Source organism: Lacerta agilis, chromosome 5, assembly GCF_009819535.1.
Source record: "Lacerta agilis isolate rLacAgi1 chromosome 5, rLacAgi1.pri, whole genome shotgun sequence".
Taxonomy (NCBI): Eukaryota; Metazoa; Chordata; class Lepidosauria; order Squamata; family Lacertidae; genus Lacerta; species Lacerta agilis.
Window position 1 is genome coordinate 33,418,642 of NC_046316.1, and position 18,964 is coordinate 33,437,605.

General features: G+C 37.6%; 1 protein-coding gene across 1 annotated transcript in view; it reads left to right on the plus strand.

The window, feature by feature from the left end:
* HECTD2 (HECT domain E3 ubiquitin protein ligase 2) overlaps window positions 1–18,503 on the plus strand; it is a 31,772-nt gene extending 13,269 nt beyond the window's left edge. Inside the window, exons 5-21 of the mRNA XM_033149243.1 lie at window positions 893–982; window positions 1,889–1,953; window positions 4,076–4,121; window positions 5,647–5,756; window positions 6,191–6,339; window positions 7,186–7,309; window positions 8,629–8,725; window positions 9,513–9,620; window positions 10,545–10,677; window positions 11,554–11,642; window positions 12,071–12,229; window positions 12,897–12,971; window positions 13,535–13,622; window positions 13,813–13,919; window positions 14,782–14,897; window positions 15,002–15,145; window positions 17,231–18,503. Coding sequence (XP_033005134.1) covers window positions 893–982; window positions 1,889–1,953; window positions 4,076–4,121; window positions 5,647–5,756; window positions 6,191–6,339; window positions 7,186–7,309; window positions 8,629–8,725; window positions 9,513–9,620; window positions 10,545–10,677; window positions 11,554–11,642; window positions 12,071–12,229; window positions 12,897–12,971; window positions 13,535–13,622; window positions 13,813–13,919; window positions 14,782–14,897; window positions 15,002–15,145; window positions 17,231–17,351 — 1,821 coding nt within the window. The 3' untranslated portion in view covers window positions 17,352–18,503. The remainder of the gene's footprint in view (window positions 1–892; window positions 983–1,888; window positions 1,954–4,075; window positions 4,122–5,646; window positions 5,757–6,190; window positions 6,340–7,185; window positions 7,310–8,628; window positions 8,726–9,512; window positions 9,621–10,544; window positions 10,678–11,553; window positions 11,643–12,070; window positions 12,230–12,896; window positions 12,972–13,534; window positions 13,623–13,812; window positions 13,920–14,781; window positions 14,898–15,001; window positions 15,146–17,230) is intronic.
* The last annotated feature ends 461 nt before the right edge of the window (window positions 18,504–18,964 follow it).

Consider the following 18,964-nt stretch of genomic DNA (forward strand, 5'->3'; position numbering starts at 1 on the left):
TTTGTCCTATGATGACATGGCATCCAGCCAGGTGAGGTTGGAAAAGATTCACCCATTTGTCTCTATGGCAACAGGGGTCACACTTTAAAATGCTGATGATGGTATTTAGCTGAGTGGGCTAAAGCCATTAGCTTAATAAAGAAGCTGGTCTGACTGGTTCTGCTAGATTGTAAACATCTCAGATGCAGAATTACAGGCCTGGAAGTGGCCTATGAATAGAATGTCTTGCTCTTGATGAAGAGCAGATCCACCCCTGAAGCACCAAATCAGATCCAGGAGCACAGCTGGATGATAATGTCCAGGCCTGGGGGGCAGGCAGCTGCTGCCCCAAAGTTCTTCCCTCAGACAGCTGATTTAATGGCAGTAAGAATAATCAAAGGACTGGGCTTGATGGAGTTACCTTCTTTGCCAATGTCAGTGGTAGTGGAGGAAGGGCAGGTAATTCTTTTTTGCTGTCATCTCTCAGGCAGAAAGTGGGCCAGCTTTGGATCCAGAAGCACAATCACCCATTCACCCTTTCTCAGAACCTTGCAGCAGCAGATTGCCCCTGCTTTATACTAACCCCTACCAGCAGTGTGGATTAAAGGTTAGGATCTCTCTCATACAGCCAACATGGCATTGGCCATATAGCTTGTAACATGCCTATGAGTTGGCATAGCACCAGCAATTTGATGTGGTTTCCTGGAGAATGGTTGTGTCAGTGTAGTTAGGTGTGCCATTTGTATCAGAACACATAGAATTAATGAAAATACCAATTTTAAATGTTATTTATTTTATATTGTTTTATAAATGATGCTATTGCAGAGTGTGCATTTGTAACGCAAGTTTGAAAATACCTCTGGCATAACAAATCTCATGAAACAGCTCTTTAATATATTTTCACAATTTGCAGAAAAATATTGATGCCCCTTTTAATTCCATTGAAGACTGTGGAGTTGATGCTAAGTTTGTGAATGCTGTTTATGATGCCTTACTAAGTTCAGTAAGTAAAATGATAGTGTATTTTTTCCACATTTTGTACATTGAATATACAGTTGTGTTCATGTACAAAGTGTAGTTTTTTTATAATATACGACAAACTTTTAGTTCAAATATAATCCATGTTTTCCATACACTGAATATAAAATGCTTATGTTAGTCTAAATGTGTAGCACAAACAATGGAGCAGCAGTATCACACCTCTTTCTTGTCCTTGTGTCCCAGCCTCTGTGCTTTTACCTTAAATCAAACATAGTTGATGGGCATAGGATGCTATCTGCATTTGCCAATAATGTGCCAACCATTCACCACCAGACAGGGGAAGGGGTAAAAGCTGCCTGTTGTTGCCAGTTATGTGATAGCAAATACATGGGAGACCAGAAACTACAATGAGAGCTATATTACCCCATGGTATGGTTAGAGCAGGCTTCCTCAACCTCGGCCTTCCAGATGTTTTTGGCCTACAACTCCCATGATCCCTACCTAGCAGGACCAGTGGTCAGGGATGATGGGAATTGTAGTCTCAAAACATCTGGAGGGCCGAGGTTGAGAAAGCCTGGATTAGACAAACATGTCTCTGATAATCTCTGTTGGAAAGAGATATAAAGACATGGAAACAAAAGAGATAGTTTGATGGGGTTCATATGAGGAAAAATAGGAATTATAAATTTAGAAGAGAGACTGCCAACAGGAGATTTAAGCAACAAATTGATAAATGGCTTGAAAATACTGAGATTTTTTCTGAATTTTAAAATAATGACTTGTGTTTTATTGTAAGAATGAAAACTATTTTGATAAGAGCATTGTCTTGTCATCATTCAACCACATGACTATAATGATATCTGTAGAATTTGCTTCTATGATAAAATGCTGGTTGTGGGTTTTCTGTCTCTTTCTTCATTTGTTCTAGCCTCAAGATATCCAGAAGTGTGTCCTCAAAGGAATAATTAATGGTTTATTGCAGGAATGGAAGGGGTAATTACAGCTTCTATATATGTTTAAATTGTGCAAGTCATTTAGAGTTTCTGCTGAGATGGAATTTTGGAAAATTAGTAACTTGTAGCCCAAACATCAAAGTCCTAGGTTGAGCATCTTCAATTAGGTTTTGTCAGCAAGAACTCTTTTGCCAGATGCATACAGTATATATGAGGGCAGAAAAAGGTTTGTAAATTGCAGGACTGAAAGGGCATAACATGCTGCCATAAGAATATACTGTCATATTTCTTTGTACTATCCATATGTATATAATAGAAGAATGAAGTGACCAATTCAAAGCAAGAGTCAATAGTTTTTCATATCATCATTTTATAGTGCTATGCTAGATTCCAGGATACTGTTACTGACCTCAACATTACCATTCTTCATCCAAACAATCATACATGCAATTATTTTTTTAAATGCCTAAATAAACTAGGTGACACTTAAAGATAAAAACTTGGACATAAAGAACAAAACAAGCACCTCAAATGAAGATTCCAGTGAGAAATTAAACTATATCAGCAAATTTTGTTCTGTTCTGTGTGGACTTAATTGAGATTGAGGATATCCTTCCATTACCGAATGGTGTATTATCACAATTTAAATATTAAAAACAGAGGAAGAGCTCTGCTAGATCAGACCAAAGGTCCTTCTTGTACACATACAGCATCCAGCTTCCTAAAGGAACCAGTCACATGCCTAATGACTCAATGGGAATGGAATTAGCTCTATACTAGTCCAAGTGCTGTTGGTGTGCTTGGCCTCAGACAGATGCCTGAAATGCCCCCAGGACTCAACAAAGCAGAAACAGATACCAGTGTCAACTCACAGCCATTAGAAAGTGTGTTATACTTGGCATCATTATCAAATCCCTCAGCCCCTTAAGGCACATCTTCTCGGGTTTGCCCCCTTGTTTGCCACAGCATAGACTCTCATTTGCCATTTTGCCACCCATTCACCCTGTATGGAGAGATCCTTTTGGGGCTCTCCTTTAATTTGGTGTGATCTTCAGACTGCACACCATAACTCAAGAAAGTTAACAAATGTTAAATGGTACCACTCTCAATACATACTCCACCTTGACGATTCTGGGTGGGATTCAATTAAGTTGTTGCACAAGCAAAATGAGGTCCACTTAGGCAAAGGGACATTCCACACTCTCCTTCCTCCCCACACCCCCTCCTTGCACCCCCTAAATCTGCTCTGAAGTGTTGGGGGAAACCCCAGGAGATGTTTGGGATGAGCAGACATGGGGGAAATCCCATTGCACAAGCAGACTTGTTCTGCACATATCCCACTTAACCTTATGTTGAATTGCACCCTCTATTTCTTTTTGAGAACTGCTGTTTATTACTACCATCTGCTGCTTCCTATGATGTTGATGTTTGTCAGTAAGCCCTGCCACTCTGTTTGATTTGGTTCTTTAGACACTGTCTTTGAAAACAATCTTTCACATATCTGTCCTACATTTTTTACTGTGCAGAAAGATTCAAAGAATTCATTGGGCATTAAATTTATTCCTGTTCTGTCATGGCCTTTTGAGCTACAGTTTACAAACTGATTACTGATTACTATTTTCAAGCAAGCATGAATAGTAACTGAAAGCTCACAGAAATGGGTACAAAATATTTTCCTTAAGCAAGAAATCTCCATCAAGTTTGCATTTTGTGCACAGAACTTTTAAGTTATGAGTCTGCACACTTGTAGATAGGTTTGTTCCAAATATAGGTCATAATGGAGATAACCACACAACTAGCTTTGGGACTTGTGTTTCTCAAACAGCAACCTGACTAATGCTTTATGTTAGCATATAATTAAATGCAAACAATGCTGCATCTTCTAAAGAGTTCTTCAGATGTAACTAATTGGAACATTTTTTTCTTAATTTTGCTGATATAGTAAAACTTTAGCAGTTTATAAGTCATAAGTCATATTCTAGAAGTTGTAGGCTATTGTATACACTTAAATGTAGAAAGACTACATAGTTTTTGTGTATGTGCTTGCATGCATACATCCTGACAGGTGAAAAAGGAGTTGGAATTGCATGTTAAATAAATTTATGGCATGCACACATGCTGAAATTGTATGTTTCATTCTAGGACCGTTTATTTGCTTTCAGGCCACGTACAAAAGATGATCTTAGAGCATATTTTGTACTAATACAGGTAGGAAAAGAACCCTTTATTTATTACCAGAGAATAAGTGCACCATTGAAATCCTTCTGTTGACGTTAATTTTGTTCTATGCTATTTTGACTTGCTCCTAATTGTTCCTGTGCAGCTCTTTGTATGTTTGCAGTGCTCACGCACAAAGCATACCACAGCAACAATGAGGAACAAGAGACTCAAGGAAACACAAACCAAGTCAATTTTGCTATTTGAAAAGGCATATTGGCACATTTGCTCAGTGGTGTAGCAAGGGCAGGGCGATGGTGGTGGGCTGCCCCGGGTACCGCCCTGGAGAGGGTGACACTCTGGGCGCCCTCCACCCCAATCGGCGACTCCCAAGCCGATCCCAAAACCTTGCTTGGTGCGTGGTGGCAGCTGGCTTGTGCTTGCTTGCTCGCTTTCTCGCTCTGCCGGCTCGTGCTTTCCTTTATTTATTTTTTGTTTTTGTTGGTCCTGGGGTGGGCCCTGGGCGGAGCCGCGGGCGGAGGCGAGGGGCGGGCCAGCAAGGAGGGGCGTAACGCCAGCCACAAGTGTGATGCCTCGCTGGCCCAACCCTAGCCTCCGTGTGCGGCTCCGCCCAGGACCCACCCCAGCACCGAAAAAAAACAAAAAAAGAAAGAAAGCGGCATAAAAATGGGTCTGGTATGTGTACAGGTGGAGAGAAGGAGATACGAAAAAGGGTAAATGTGATAATGGGGTATGTGTGCAAAGCAGGCTGCACAATAGGAGAGAGGAAAAGGCATGAAAATGGGTGAGATGTGTGCAAGGTAGAGTTGAGAAGAGTGAGGACGAGGGTGAAGGAAAAGGGAAAGTGAAGAACTGAGTGTCATGAGGGTGGGTGCTGATGGCATCTTGACCTCAAACTTCTAATGACCGCTCCAACAGCTTCATGTCAATTAAATTTGTGTTGATTAAATGGCATTAGGGATAGAATAATGCCCTGTGGCACATCATAGCATAATTTCCAGGGAGCTGAAAAGCACTCTCCCAGTGCTACTGTACGGACTCAGTCTCATTTGTATAAACGCTGTAATACAGTGCCCATATTGCACTCCCTTTATCCCTCTCTCTGTCATTGTCATCCATCAGAGTGATCAAGGCCAGCACAGTGCCATGACCAGCTCAGAACCAAGACTGGAACAGGTCTAAAAAATCCATATTATCCAAGAATGGTTGCAGCTGCCCCACCGTAATTCTTTCCGCCACTTTCCCCATGAAAGAGGTCTTCCTGGCCAAGGGTTCCAGGACTGGTTTCTTTAGTAGAGGCCCCACCACTGCCTCTTTCAAGGCAGCAACCCATGCACACAATGAAACATTAGCCACACTCTGGACCCAACCAGTCAAACCATCATGCTAGCTGCATAGCGATGCCTTGATATATTTTATTACATGGTGGTATAAAAATACTTTTATGAATAAATAAAGAAATAGAAGCAATCAGTTCTTACTATGGTGATTTTTGTAATAGTATAAAAATAAATTACAACCAAAATACTAACAAAGTGTTTTTAATCTTTTACAGAATCCTCTATTTAGTACCACGTCAACATTTGTTATTTATGCTCACTTGCTAAGACAGATTGCTGCCTTAACAGAAAGCGATCATCACTTCCTAATTCACTGGTTCAAAAAGTAAATAATTCTCTATTGTCTACAATTAGAAAGTGTGTGCTTCCATTGCTAATGGAATTTTTTTGCAATATGTTAGTTCTGATTAGGTCAGCTGTTTATTTTTATTTTTTTAAAAAACCTTTGGAATACTGGCAGTCAATGGAACATGGTTCAGTATTTGTAGCAACTATAAAATAAACAAATCATACTATATTTTTCTATGCCTAATCTACTCCAGAGTTCCATCTGATACCTACTAACAGACTAGAACTGGCCCACAGAAAAAGTTAACAGTTCTGCTAACTATATATATATATATATATATATATATATTCCACATACCACTTTAGAAATTTGTCAACTATTAAAATGCTTTTCATAAAAAAAACTATGAGTTCCACTAACATTCTACAGTTTGCTTTCTATCATAAAAATGACAAGTATATTTCTTATAGGATATCACAGAAGAGATTCAAGCAAGTGCTAGACAGGCTGCTACAGTTTATTTCTCTACGACTTTTTCCTGCAAAGCCTGAAGAATTGCCTCCTCTGGAAAAGTGTTCTTGGTGGATTCCATCAGCAGCCAAAGTGTTGTCTTTATTTAGTAGGTTTCCACAGATTCAGTTAGTTTGTGTTCCTTCTTCTAATACGATGCATTTCATATATAATGTGTGGTGTTTTTTTCAACCAGGCAGTAAAACTAGTGATGTGCAGTCAATTACCTGTTTATTAGGACAAATCTATGTTTTACATAGATGTCTTTTTGGCCTTTCTCGCAAGAGTGGCCCAGTCATCTGTGTCAGGACTCCCTTGTGCCAGCAGCAGCAGCTCTGGCATCCCAGAACCCATTAATCACACACCCCTTTGAAGTTGGATAGAAACTTTTCCATTGGAACTGTCTTTTCATGTCCCTCACAGAAGGTGCACTTGTTGTTAACATTCTATTGCTAACACCTTCCATCTGAACAAAAATTTGGAACTTTACATGATCATGGTAGCAGGTCAGCTAATGGCTTGGAAAATTTACAGACTGCCAATGCTTAGCCTATTGTATAGAATGCATCTGAAATAAAAAATGAATGTCAGCATAAGTAAATCATTTCTATTACTGCAGTGATTTAATTTTCTGGTTGTTGTTTAAGAGTATAAAACTGAAAACTGCATTAATCTTTGTGTAGACATCTTGTTCTACAAGTAAGTTTTTAAATCTAATGCACAGCTATTAAAAGTTCAGGAAAAAAGAGCTAAACGAATGGCACCCAGATTAATTATGTTTTCCTAGCAGCCATGATTTTACTACATAGGTTAAGATTTTTTCTGGGGCTGACTGGCTGTTTACTGTATATTTTACTTATTTTAGTTGTTTTTACAAAAAAAAAGTCTGATTTCATTTCTCTAAAGAAAGCTGACTGTCATTTCTGAAAACTCATATTTAAATATATCTTTATAGATACTTCAAATAGTCTAGCTAATCCTTCTATTGTTCCATATATGGATTTTTATAATTCTACACTGGATCATATTGATCTCATGGAAGAATATCATAATTGGCAATGTTATGGAAATTCTCAAAGGTAAGAAATTTTGAAAGGCTACTAAATGCCATGGGTTGTGTGTTATCAACCGCTGACTGTAGTTTTGTTGCAATATTTTCAGGGTTTCCATTTTTACTAAAATGAAGCATTCTATCCATTGTAGAGTGGCTGGAGAAACCCAGCCAGATGGGTGGTGTATAAATTTATTATTATTATTATTATTGCTACTACTACTACTACTACTATAGTGGTCATCCTATCATTTTCAATTAAAGATATTTTAAAAACAATGGTTTTTCAAAAACTATTGTCTTCCAATATTTTATAGGTAATGTTAGGTTATCAAACTCGTGTACATTAGACAAAAACTTTTCATTTCCCCCCAATTTTAATGTGCAGTTCTTCACCCATTTATGACTCAAATGTTTTCTGAGTAGCTAGTATTGTACTTTTCAGACATTACTTTTCAGCAATGTGTATGCCCATTCACAGCAGCCTTTCAGAAGACCTCAGGCAGTTCTGTTCTTCATCATTGTTCACCTTAATGTGGACTGCTTTGAAGCATTAACATCAATGTGCACAGAGAGCAAACACTGAAATCTTATTAGAGCAACGAAGTCCTATATCTTGCATGCTGAGGCTGACAATACTTCATTGCAGTGGCTGGGCTAATGCAACCAGCATGTTGCATTTCTATTCCATAGCTAATATTATTTGTTGCTGTTGTATAACATACATATTGCTTAATAGATGTTTTTCTTTTTTAATTCAAAATATCAGTTATGCTCTGCTAATCTACTTATGCTTCCTTTTGCCTTCTTCAACAAACTATCCACACAAACAAAAATGTGTTCATAGCTAATAGTTTGGGAAATCATAGCTTTACTAGTTTTTGGAGAAACAGCTGTATAGTGCATTGTCTGACTCATGGTTTTCCAATTCCATGTTTCATGATAACAGGAATATAGGGGTAGGGCTGCAGCCTGAATCAATATTGTGGCAACAACCTGGGTGGATGGGTTTTCAGTTTTTCTGGGATGGCAGGTGGTAAGATTCAGATTGATAACTTTCTGCCACAGGAGAGGATTCCTCACAAACCTGGTCTTGTTCCTTCCCCCAAGATGACAGCAGGACCTTATCTAAGCTACAGCTCAGCACTTTAAAGCAGGCCTGGAGAACCTGTGGCCTCCTGTGGCCTCCATATTTTGACATGGTGGTCTTGATATGGGTGGTTGTTAGGCAGTCCCTTATTGCCTTGCTTTAGGACTTTTGTTTTTTGTATTTGGCTACTCTAATTCATAGTGTTTAATATAATCACTTTGAAAGTAATATAATTAATGCCTCTCTGTCTGTTTCAGGTTTTCCTTCTGTCAATATCCATTTATTATTTCTATAGCAGCAAAAAAGGTTATTATTCAAAAAGATTCTGAACAACAAATGATAAATATTGCACGGGTAAGTTTTTTTAAATTATTAAAATATATAATGTATTAAAACAGGTTCATAAATATGCCCACAAATGTTATTAGGCTACCAAAAATTTCACTAGCCCCCCGGGTGCTGATAGAGAAGAGAGTCAGAGCTCCATCTCCCCTGAGGCAACTTGCTGCATTTTTATTCTGGACATGAAGAAGGCATCCATCCTCTGACAAGCTACTTTGTTTCTTTGCTGAGTGCAGAGGAGGGTCAGATTTTCCCCTCCCTTTTCCACGGGGTGCCAACTTGAATAAAACATGGGGAGGGCCAGGTAAGCACCGCCCCACATAATTGATGACATGACGTGCCACATGTACACCATTTGAATGGCAATGCCTATCAACTTTGGGGGAGCCCAGCCCCGTCAAATATTTTAGGGGGACACAAAGGAACCTCAGCCCCTAGGAGTTGGCTCCTATGCTTCTCCACCAGCCCACTCACTCACCTACATAGAATTCCATGCCCTTGTTTATGGCTACAATGCTAATGCTTTAATTCAAAGCTGTATTAAAATCAGTATAATGAATATTCCATATTATTGGGCGGTGACTATGAGAAAAATTAGAATTGCAGGATTGCCCAATCTAAAATTGGCAGTGGAAAACACTGTTCTATTATTCTAAGTATTGCATAATTTGTTCTGCAATATTTTGTATAAACCGCAGTGATTCAGAAATGAGTTTCATTAGTTCAGAGTCCTACATAAAATACAGATGATAATATACTGTAGTTAATTCTTTTGTTTTCTGTCTTGGATTCTAAACAGCAAAGCCTTGTGGACAAAGTCTCGCGGAGGCAGAGGCCTGATATGAACATGTTGTTTCTAAATGTGAAAGTGAGGAGAATGCACCTAGTTAGCGATTCACTAGATGAGGTATACAGAATTATTTCTATATTGATTCTTGAAAGATGCCTCTAAGCTGCACATGCATATAATCTACCTGAAGGTACTTGTCTGGTTTCATAACTTGGTGTGTAATCCAGTATTAAATCATTTTCCCATTTCAGTTGTAAAGGGAAACTCTGGTTTCTGCAAATCTTGAGCTTTGGCATTCAAGTGAAGGTTGTAGGGGAGAGGTGGGGAGGGAGGGAAAAGTGCATGGTCTTTTCAACCAGTATATTGACGTTTATCTCTGCCAAATGATCTTACAGCTTTTATAGATCACACATTGTTACTTCTTTTAAGTTGTATTACAAAAATTGTTTTTTATATTTTGTTTCTGTTTAAGGGCAGAGCAGAAGTAGTTTAAATAAATAATAAAATATGTTTGCAGTTTTGCAAAACATTGGCAGGAGCTTCTTTTTAAGTCAGTGCATAGGGCCTGACTCAGAAATGATGACCGTACTGTGCAATCAACTGTGACAAATATTTTAATACACTTTTAATACACTATCACTGCAGCCAGGCAGTGGCAAGAAAAATCTTCCATTTATTTCCATTTGGAGATTATATAGTGACCCCCACAAGAGAAACAATATGAAAATGTACACATTCTATTCCTGCCTTCACTCTCTTACACTTCTAAGGACAAACTATCACAATGGTGTTCCCATAGCATTCAGATATTATCAAAGGATTCAGCATAGGAAGAAAATGCAATTCCACATTCATGGACTATTGATTCCTCAAAGACTAATAAGATGTGTTTATGATGTCTGAGTTTTAACTCACACAATAAACTGATGTCACATGTTAAGTAAAAGGTATAACATTAAAATGTTTTGTTGTCCACAAATAATGCTAAAAAATTTTATTATGTTTCTTTTTACTAATTTATATATGTGTGCTTTTAAACAGCTGACAAGGAAAAGAGCAGATCTGAAAAAGAAATTGAAAGTTACATTTGTAGGAGAAGCTGGTCTTGACATGGGTGGCCTAACAAAAGAATGGTTTCTTCTTCTAATTCGACAGATTTTTCATCCAGACTATGGTGAGTGTTTAATCTGAAGCTATTCTATCACTTACACAAGTCAGACACGAATTAAGAATTGGAAAGCGGAGAGGATTTTAATTTAAATTAACTCCTCAACTTTGTGCCAAAAATTCATTGGTACTAACTTACTCATCTGGGACCTCATAGATCTACGCTTCTAGTATGAACCAGCCTGCATTCTTAGGCCCTGTTTCATATTTCTCTACTGTGGAAAATGTGGAGGATGAAAATGCAGGGAAAACTATTTTCAGTGGCTGTAATGAAGCTATGGTATTCTGCAAGTAGGTTCACTTTCTCTTTATTAGTATTCCAATTTTGAGTAAGAATGGTTTATTACAGAGGGAGTTGCAATCTATTGAATTATTGAGGGTTTTTAAAATGTTCTTTTTGTCATTCAGTTTATATTAATAATGTATAAACCTGTATAGCTTTTTTGGTTTTATTGGATGTTGTTGATAATTGTTCTTTGTAATCTGACCTGTCTGGGTCAGAAAAGAGCTCTGATAGAAATTAAATTAGTATGTTGCTGATAACTTCATGGTTTGTTAGATTTATGGCACTCTTTTTTCCATTTCAGCTTCCAGCTTAAATTTTCATAATGATGAAAAGTAATTATATGAAAGAGAAATACAATATCTGAAATGGGCAGAGAAATTTGTTTTAAGGAATTTGCTTTCTAATGCTCTGACAACACAGTCAGTGCAAGCAAACATTTGAATAAATTTGGAAGCAGAATCCGGTTAAAGATACATACTTCTAAGTCTATTTGAAATCAACAGGGCTTCAAGAATTCTTGATCATGGCAAGATCACACTGTATTTGGGGCACAAGTGATAGAATTTTAATACAAAAATATTTTTTTCTATTCTACAGGCATGTTTACATATCACAAGGACTCTCACTGTCATTGGTTTAGCAGCTTGAACTGTGATAATTACTCTGAATTCCGATTGGTTGGTGCTGTATCCTTTCCTGCCCACTAGAAGGTGCTGTGTACACAGCAGATTAACCATGTCACAAATATTTTTATTTGAACTTTTAAATGAATTGTTGTTTTTCCTTTCATAGCAAATCATTAAAAGTTTTCTTATATTGTTTATGTACAGTGGATGTTAACATATATTTTTGTGACGAGAGAGAGAGAGAGAGAGAGAGCTGCAGTTTGCTTCCAAAATGCTTAGCTAAACCAGTTGTTGCTTACTTCAAATCAAGATTGCAAGGCTGAATTTATCAAATAGACATACTTTCTGTAGACTATACATTATATCTTATAATTTTGCATTCAGTTTTTACAAGTCCTCTTTAAATGTTTCTGTTCACACACAACTCAAACTGTACTGTGATACCTTATGACAAGAGTAAGATTTTCAGCTTAACATCCAGCACCTAGCTAATGGGACTAGCTGTCTATAACAGTATCACACTGGATATTCGATTTCCACCATGCTGCTACAAAAAGCTACTTAGTCCTCCCATTGTACCATGTGACCAGAATGCACCTGTAGGAATTGGTAGCGTTACTATTGATGACCTATGTCGGGTAATGCCGGTAGGTATAAAACGATGCTTTAAAAGAACACTTGCAAATAGTAATTCTTGTGTTATTATTTTCTAGGGTTTCCTAAGCTTCCAGCCACAGTCTATATTCTTTAACACTGATTTTGACTCTGCATTTTCAGATTGCATTTACATAATGGCAATACAATTTATATTCTGCAAGCATAGACAAATTCCAGGTTGCTATTAGAAAATTCACACATTATTAGGCCCACGTTATGATGCTAGGAAACAGCAACTTTCATACACCAATGGTGAGGGATGATATTTAAAACTACTGCTTGTGTCTTATAGTAGCTTTATGCTTGTCACAAATGGGCCATGTAACCTTTTAATCATAAGCTAAAGTTGCAAGTTAGACTTCAGCCATGCTTGGAAGGTTTGCAGTTGAGAGCCAAATGACACCTTATTTGTGATATACCATTGTTGTTCACTGTGAGAACAAGATGCTGGACTAGATGGGCCATTGGCCTGATCCAGCAGGCTCTTCTTAGGTTTTTAAGCTATCGTGTTTTAAAGTGGAAAGCAGCAATTCATACATATAGTATACAGTATGATCAGCATGCGTTCCCAATTGATCTGTACTTTTTGTGTTGAGATTTAGGCGAAAAGGAGGACATCTTATGTATTACAAATGCTACATTTTTTCCTGCTTGCAGGAACTGGCTCATGGACTAAATGAACTTCTTTCCTATGAAGGGAATGTTGAAGAAGACTTTTATTCAACCTTCCAGGTATAATAGAAAAACAATTATTATAAATTATCATTTCCCCCATTATGGTACGGGACTGAGGTTTGGGATTGTGATAGCAGGTCAAAAGAAAGAAAGAAAATACATCCATTTCCTTTTTTACAGTGGGCGTCCAGGTGAAGTGTAGTATTTGGCCTCTAGTGCTCAGGACATATACTATTCCCAGAAACAATGGGCATCCCCCCCAATCTTACTGATGAGCCATCCCAACTTTTCCTTAACTGGGATACAGATAGCGCTTTAATTCTGCAGTTCTGTGTATGCATTGAATGAAAGCCCCCACTAGGACTACTGTATACATACAGCTGTTGTATGTATATATAGGGTTTTTTTTTATTTCATACTCACCCTGCCTTTCCTTCAAGGAGACAATGTACACAATACTCCCCTCCAAGCCTGTGTAGTAAGTTAGGCTGAGAGATACATAGTAGCCCCAAAACACCCGGTGAGCTTCATGACTGAGTGATTATTCAAACCAGGGTCTCCTAAATCCTAGACTGGCACACTAACCAATGTAGCACACTAATGCTGTTATTTCTAATCAGGTATTTCAAGAAGAATTTGGAGTCATAAAATGTTACAACTTAAAGCCTGATGGTGATAAAATCCCAGTTACAAATCAGAATAGAAAAGGTAATTTGATTTCATAATTAAACTTGCGAATATTAAGGTGATTTTCTAAAATTTAGCTGGTTTGTAAAAACACACCAGGTTATAATATAGTAACTCTGCATATTTTTAGTGTGGTGCAGTTTAAGATACAGGGCAATAAATGTTAATGATTAATGTGTGGCAAAATAAATGAAAACTCCTTTCTTTTCAGAGTACGTTCAGCTTTATGTAGACTTCCTTCTCAACAAATCAATCTACAAACAGTTTGCAGCATTTTATTATGGATTTCATAGTGTCTGTGCTTCATATGCATTAATGGTAAGAATAAAAAGCAAAAAGTATTTGGAAAATGCACTAAACAAAAGTTTGAAGAATTTAATATATTCTCTAGAGATTGTGTAATATGTGCATGGAGTTTGCCCATGAATAATACTGTAGAAATGATAAAGTGCCTTTTGCCACTAAAAAAATGTGTAGTGAAGATATATAATGCCATCTCACCCCTTGCTTTTTCCTTTAAGACTAATTGCAGTCGTTAACAGTCGTCAACAGGTTTTCCACACTCATCAGCCAATCACCCATTCCCACCACCCTTCTGAGTAATACCCCTCCTCACTCTCTCACTATATATTAGGGTCTGGTGACTTCTGTTTCAGTGTATCTGAAGAAGTGTGCATGCACATGAAAGCTCATACCAAGAACAAACTTAGTTGGTCTCTAAGGTGCTACTGGAAGGATTTTTTTTATTTTTTATTTTGTTTCCACATTGTTTCTGTACCAGCAGACTTCCTCCCCCACACCTCTAAATTCCAACTCACTATAGAAGTCAGCGTAGATTCTACGGAATCATTCAGCTCAGACATAGAAAACCCATGCTAAATGGGTGCAATAAGCACCTCAGAAATAGGGCAGGATATATGTGCAATAAATAGAAGGGTAATTGTTGAATGAACAACAATGTGCAGGTGCTTTTCTTTTTTCTTGCTTTGTACAGGAAAGTAGCAGTGGATTTAATGACACCTTAGTAATATACCTTAACTCACAACCTGATCAATTTGTTCAGTCAATCTGGACGTGATTTAAGTTCATAACAATAAACGGGACTAAATTAATTTAAATACAGTGCTTAACTATTTAACTAGTTTGTGTGATCTAGTTTTCAAATTCAATAATTTGGCAGCTGCTTCGTCCTGAGGAGGTTGAAATTCTAGTTTGTGGAAGTCCTGAACTGGATATGCATTCTCTTCAGAAGCACACGCAATATGACGGTTACCAGAAAACTGATCTTACTGTCCGGTAGACATATTTTTTCCTCTTGATTCTTAATGCTGATTTCTACAGAATTCCAATAAAAACCAATTGTCAGTGGGGACTGAAACTGGGTTTTATGCCTATTGTAGGTATTTCTGGGAAGTGGTACTTGAATTTCCTCTTGAACTTCAAAAGAAGCTCCTGCATTTTGCTACAGGAAGTGACAGAGTACCTGTAGGAGGAATGGCCGACCTGAATTTCAAGATTTCAAAGAGTGAAGCATCCACAAATTGGTAACTTCTGTTTCCGTCTTCATTATTCTGACTTTAAATACATTGAGGGGCATATGGGAGCAAACCTTCTCATTGGTGGCCCTGCACTTGTGGAACTGTGTTCCTGTTTTTAGTCTGATTATAATGGCTGTACTGGGCAGGCCATTGTTTTAATGTACTGTCAATTTTAATGTTATTTATTGTTTTAAATTGTGTATGCATTGTTATTTGCTTTAGTTTATATATTTTGGTTTACCATCTTATGAGGAAATCATTCTGAAATGTGGAATATAAGTATCTTAAACAGATAACTTTGTTTCATTAATGTATCATTTTGTTATGTTAGTTGCATAGCTTTTTTAAAACCAGAGTTCCTTTATAATAAACTTATTCCCCGTAGATTTAAATCTGTAAGCAAACACAATTGGTTTAACTCATGTAAGCCAAATAACCAGATAACCTTTTGAAGGTTTGCTTGCTGAAGACTATATCCTTACACTGGTTATTTTAATAGGCCAGCTTTATAGGCCATAGTTTTCAGCTGACTTGTTCTGAAACTTAGCAGTTTAATTAATATTTAAATATCTTTTTATTAAGGATTTTCTTGATTTACAAAGCTTTATGCAATGTCTCTCTTGTATTTTTTCCATGTAACATTTTTACACATCAGTTTCGTTTGTTGAGACATTAGGAAGAAAAGGGGGGAGAGGTGGGTGGGATGGAAAGGTGGGTGGGGTTGGGTGGCGATGTTTCTACTTTACTTAATATATGTAGGGTTTGGTGTCAGCGTTGTTTGTGCAGGTTCTCTGTTGTTCGCTTGTGCTCCTTTGGTGGTGAGAGAGGAAACAGGATCCCATAATGCTAAGCTGAGATTCTACAAAAGTGACACTAAACTCTGCCGAAGTCCTCCCAGGTGTGCGGGAAGAGAAAGAAGAAATGTGCAAATCCAATGTTTTGCTCAGGCTCATTCATGCTTGTCCATAGAGCATTAAAACAGGATTGGGGAGCCTCTGACCCACAGGACAAAGTTAGGGCTATCAAGCCTCCCTTTTGGCCTGTGAGGCCATTGTGGCCAAGCCATGCCCACCTGCCCTACAAGTGAAAACAGGTACAAACTTGGCTCAGCCAAAAGGGGGTTTGCAGGTACCATCAGTCAGCCTGATTGTGAGTGCCTGCAAACCCCAAAGGGCTTCACGAGATAGCACTTTGAAAGGGGCTTCTAAAGACCCCTGTGGCCATGATGATGTCAAGTGACCTTTTTATTGCCATCAGGTGATTAAAAGGTGGGTGGCTCTGCCTACCCATCAGTCTTGGCCCACAACAGGTGGGAATGATCTGGACCGCTGGCCAAATCTAGTACCCCACCCCTGCACTAAACCTTGGCTTAGCATTACAGCCATTGGGAGAGTAGATGGATTGCATCTGAATGATGGCTTAGTACTGTGTTCTCACCTGTGGTCTAGGCTATTCCAGATTCCACACTCAGTGGTTATAAAGGTACTTTACCCTGTGCTGATTTATCGATTGGTGCTGAATTAGGAAATTTCTTAAACCAGGGGTAACCAAAAAGTGCACACACAGCCTGTCAACTTTCCAAAGTCTGTCCAACTTTTTAACTCATTAAAAATAAGCAATTTCTTATTGTTTCTATCCCAAATTTGGCATGAACCATCCATACACTTACCTCTCCTACACTGTCAAGTTTCAAATAAGTGTATTGAACCATTTTCTAACTATAAGCCATATAACATATACCTCTCACCCTATTTCTCATTATAATGGTGATTCAAGTGACACACCCTAAACATTGGGCTGCAGCTATAATTGTGTGGCCCGATTATATTGGCTTTCAGTTCCTCATGTGTGGCAGTCCCTTTGACTAGAATACCTGTTTCTTAATTTAAGTGCAGAGAGCTACTTTGTGTAAATTCCTTTCAGCAAAAACTAGTCCCTCTACTAAAAAGAATGGGATCTGACTCACTCCCAGCACTTACATACATATTTGCACACATACCGGGTAGAACAGTGGATTGTAGCAACAGTTTAATTTAGTCAGTTGAATTATTTCTTACTAAAAATGTGTATGTTCTCTCACAATATTTTTAGGTTACCTGTTGCCCACACTTGCTTCAATCAGCTCTGCCTGCCTCCTTACAAGACCAAAAAAGAGCTGAAACAGAAGTTGACAATTGGAATTTCAAATGCAGAAGGCTTTGGTTTAGAATAAGAACACTTGAAAAGTATAGCTAATGTAGCACTCGCTTTCCTCTGACTGTGCCTTTAAAGCTTTTCATTTTGCTTTTAATTCTGTAACAATCTTACCTAGAACGGTGTAGAATTGTTTGTTTGTTTTTTAAAGAAAAGGTGCACTCTTTTCTGTATAGAAATATACTCTCTTACTGGAAAAACAGTTTTGTACAGTATTCATGTTTGTTTGTTTTTACAATGCTCAATAGCAGAAAGATGTCAGGACTGTCAAATCTGAGGATGTATATATTTGCCTTTGTCTAAATGAAACTGCCTCTTACTGTCTTCACAAGGAGAGGTGACTTAAGAGAGTCAGCCTCTGTCTCCTCAGGTTGCACAAGCTACAGGCAAAAGCTACAGACTACTTCACTGTTGGTTTAGCTTATGTATATTCCCCAGGGAAGTACAGCATATAATATATATTTTAAAATACTTTTATATTGTAAGTCGTCTCAAGACTAATTTTAGTAGTAGGCATCTAAGAAATTAAATTTGGGGGGTGGGGAATCTTGATTAATTAAACCTGATGAAAGATTATCTCCAAACAGCACACACAATATAGCAGAGCTTATAGCTGCCATTGACCTGAGGCATGTGGTGAGGCAAATAACAGTTTTAAGGTAGAGCAAATATAGTATTAATATATATTGTTAATATTTGGGCTTTCATTCTCAAGAAATGAATTATTTTAAAAGCATGTAAATAATTGCCTGTAGGCCAATATGATTTTGATAGTGCAATATAAAGCTAAAGATTTATTTTTACAATTTTTAGGGTTTCAGATGTTATATATTAAGCCTTTACAGATTAACAGGGCTGATTGTACAGGAATGTAAAAGCTGCTGTTTTAAATTTATCTAGATACTTGGACCAACTTTAAGTATTAAATCAATTGCATGATTGTGATGTTAAACTAGGCAGTTTGGCTGTTTGTGTACTTTTGTAATTGTAATTTTAAGGAAAGGAAATTTAATGTATAATTAACATTTGAATTTATTTGATGGTAAATAAGTCACCTCTCAAAGCAATGAAAGGGGTAATTTTGATATTTTAAAATTATACATCTTTTCATTAGGAATTTCATACTGTCTTTTACACAAGGTTTAAAATAAATTGAGCAAATTTTTATACAGTTGTGAATGTTATAAAATGGTATCAGATATTATAGCTTTTATTTATCTCAATGCCACAAGAAATGGAGATGACAACTAGCCTAGATGTCGATAAAAACAGATTAGGCAGACTTATCAACGACACATATATCAATGGCTATGCTGTGAGAGATAAATGGATCCTCTGTTTCCATAGACACCATAGTGCTGATTACAAGCTGCTGCCAGATACTACTGGAAAAGAACTGTTGCCTTCATTTTTTGCAGGTATCTAGATAACAACTGTTGAAACCAGGATGCTGGACTTGATGGATCTATGGTTTGATCCAGCCATGTTTCTTCCTTCCCTTCTAGGAGAGTTTTAGACCAGATAACCCTCAGTGAGCATATGGGTTTTCTCTGCATGCAGACTGCCTCATTTACATCCATAGTAGGAAGTGAACCCTTCTACATTAACTACCGGTATATTAAAAACTGGAGC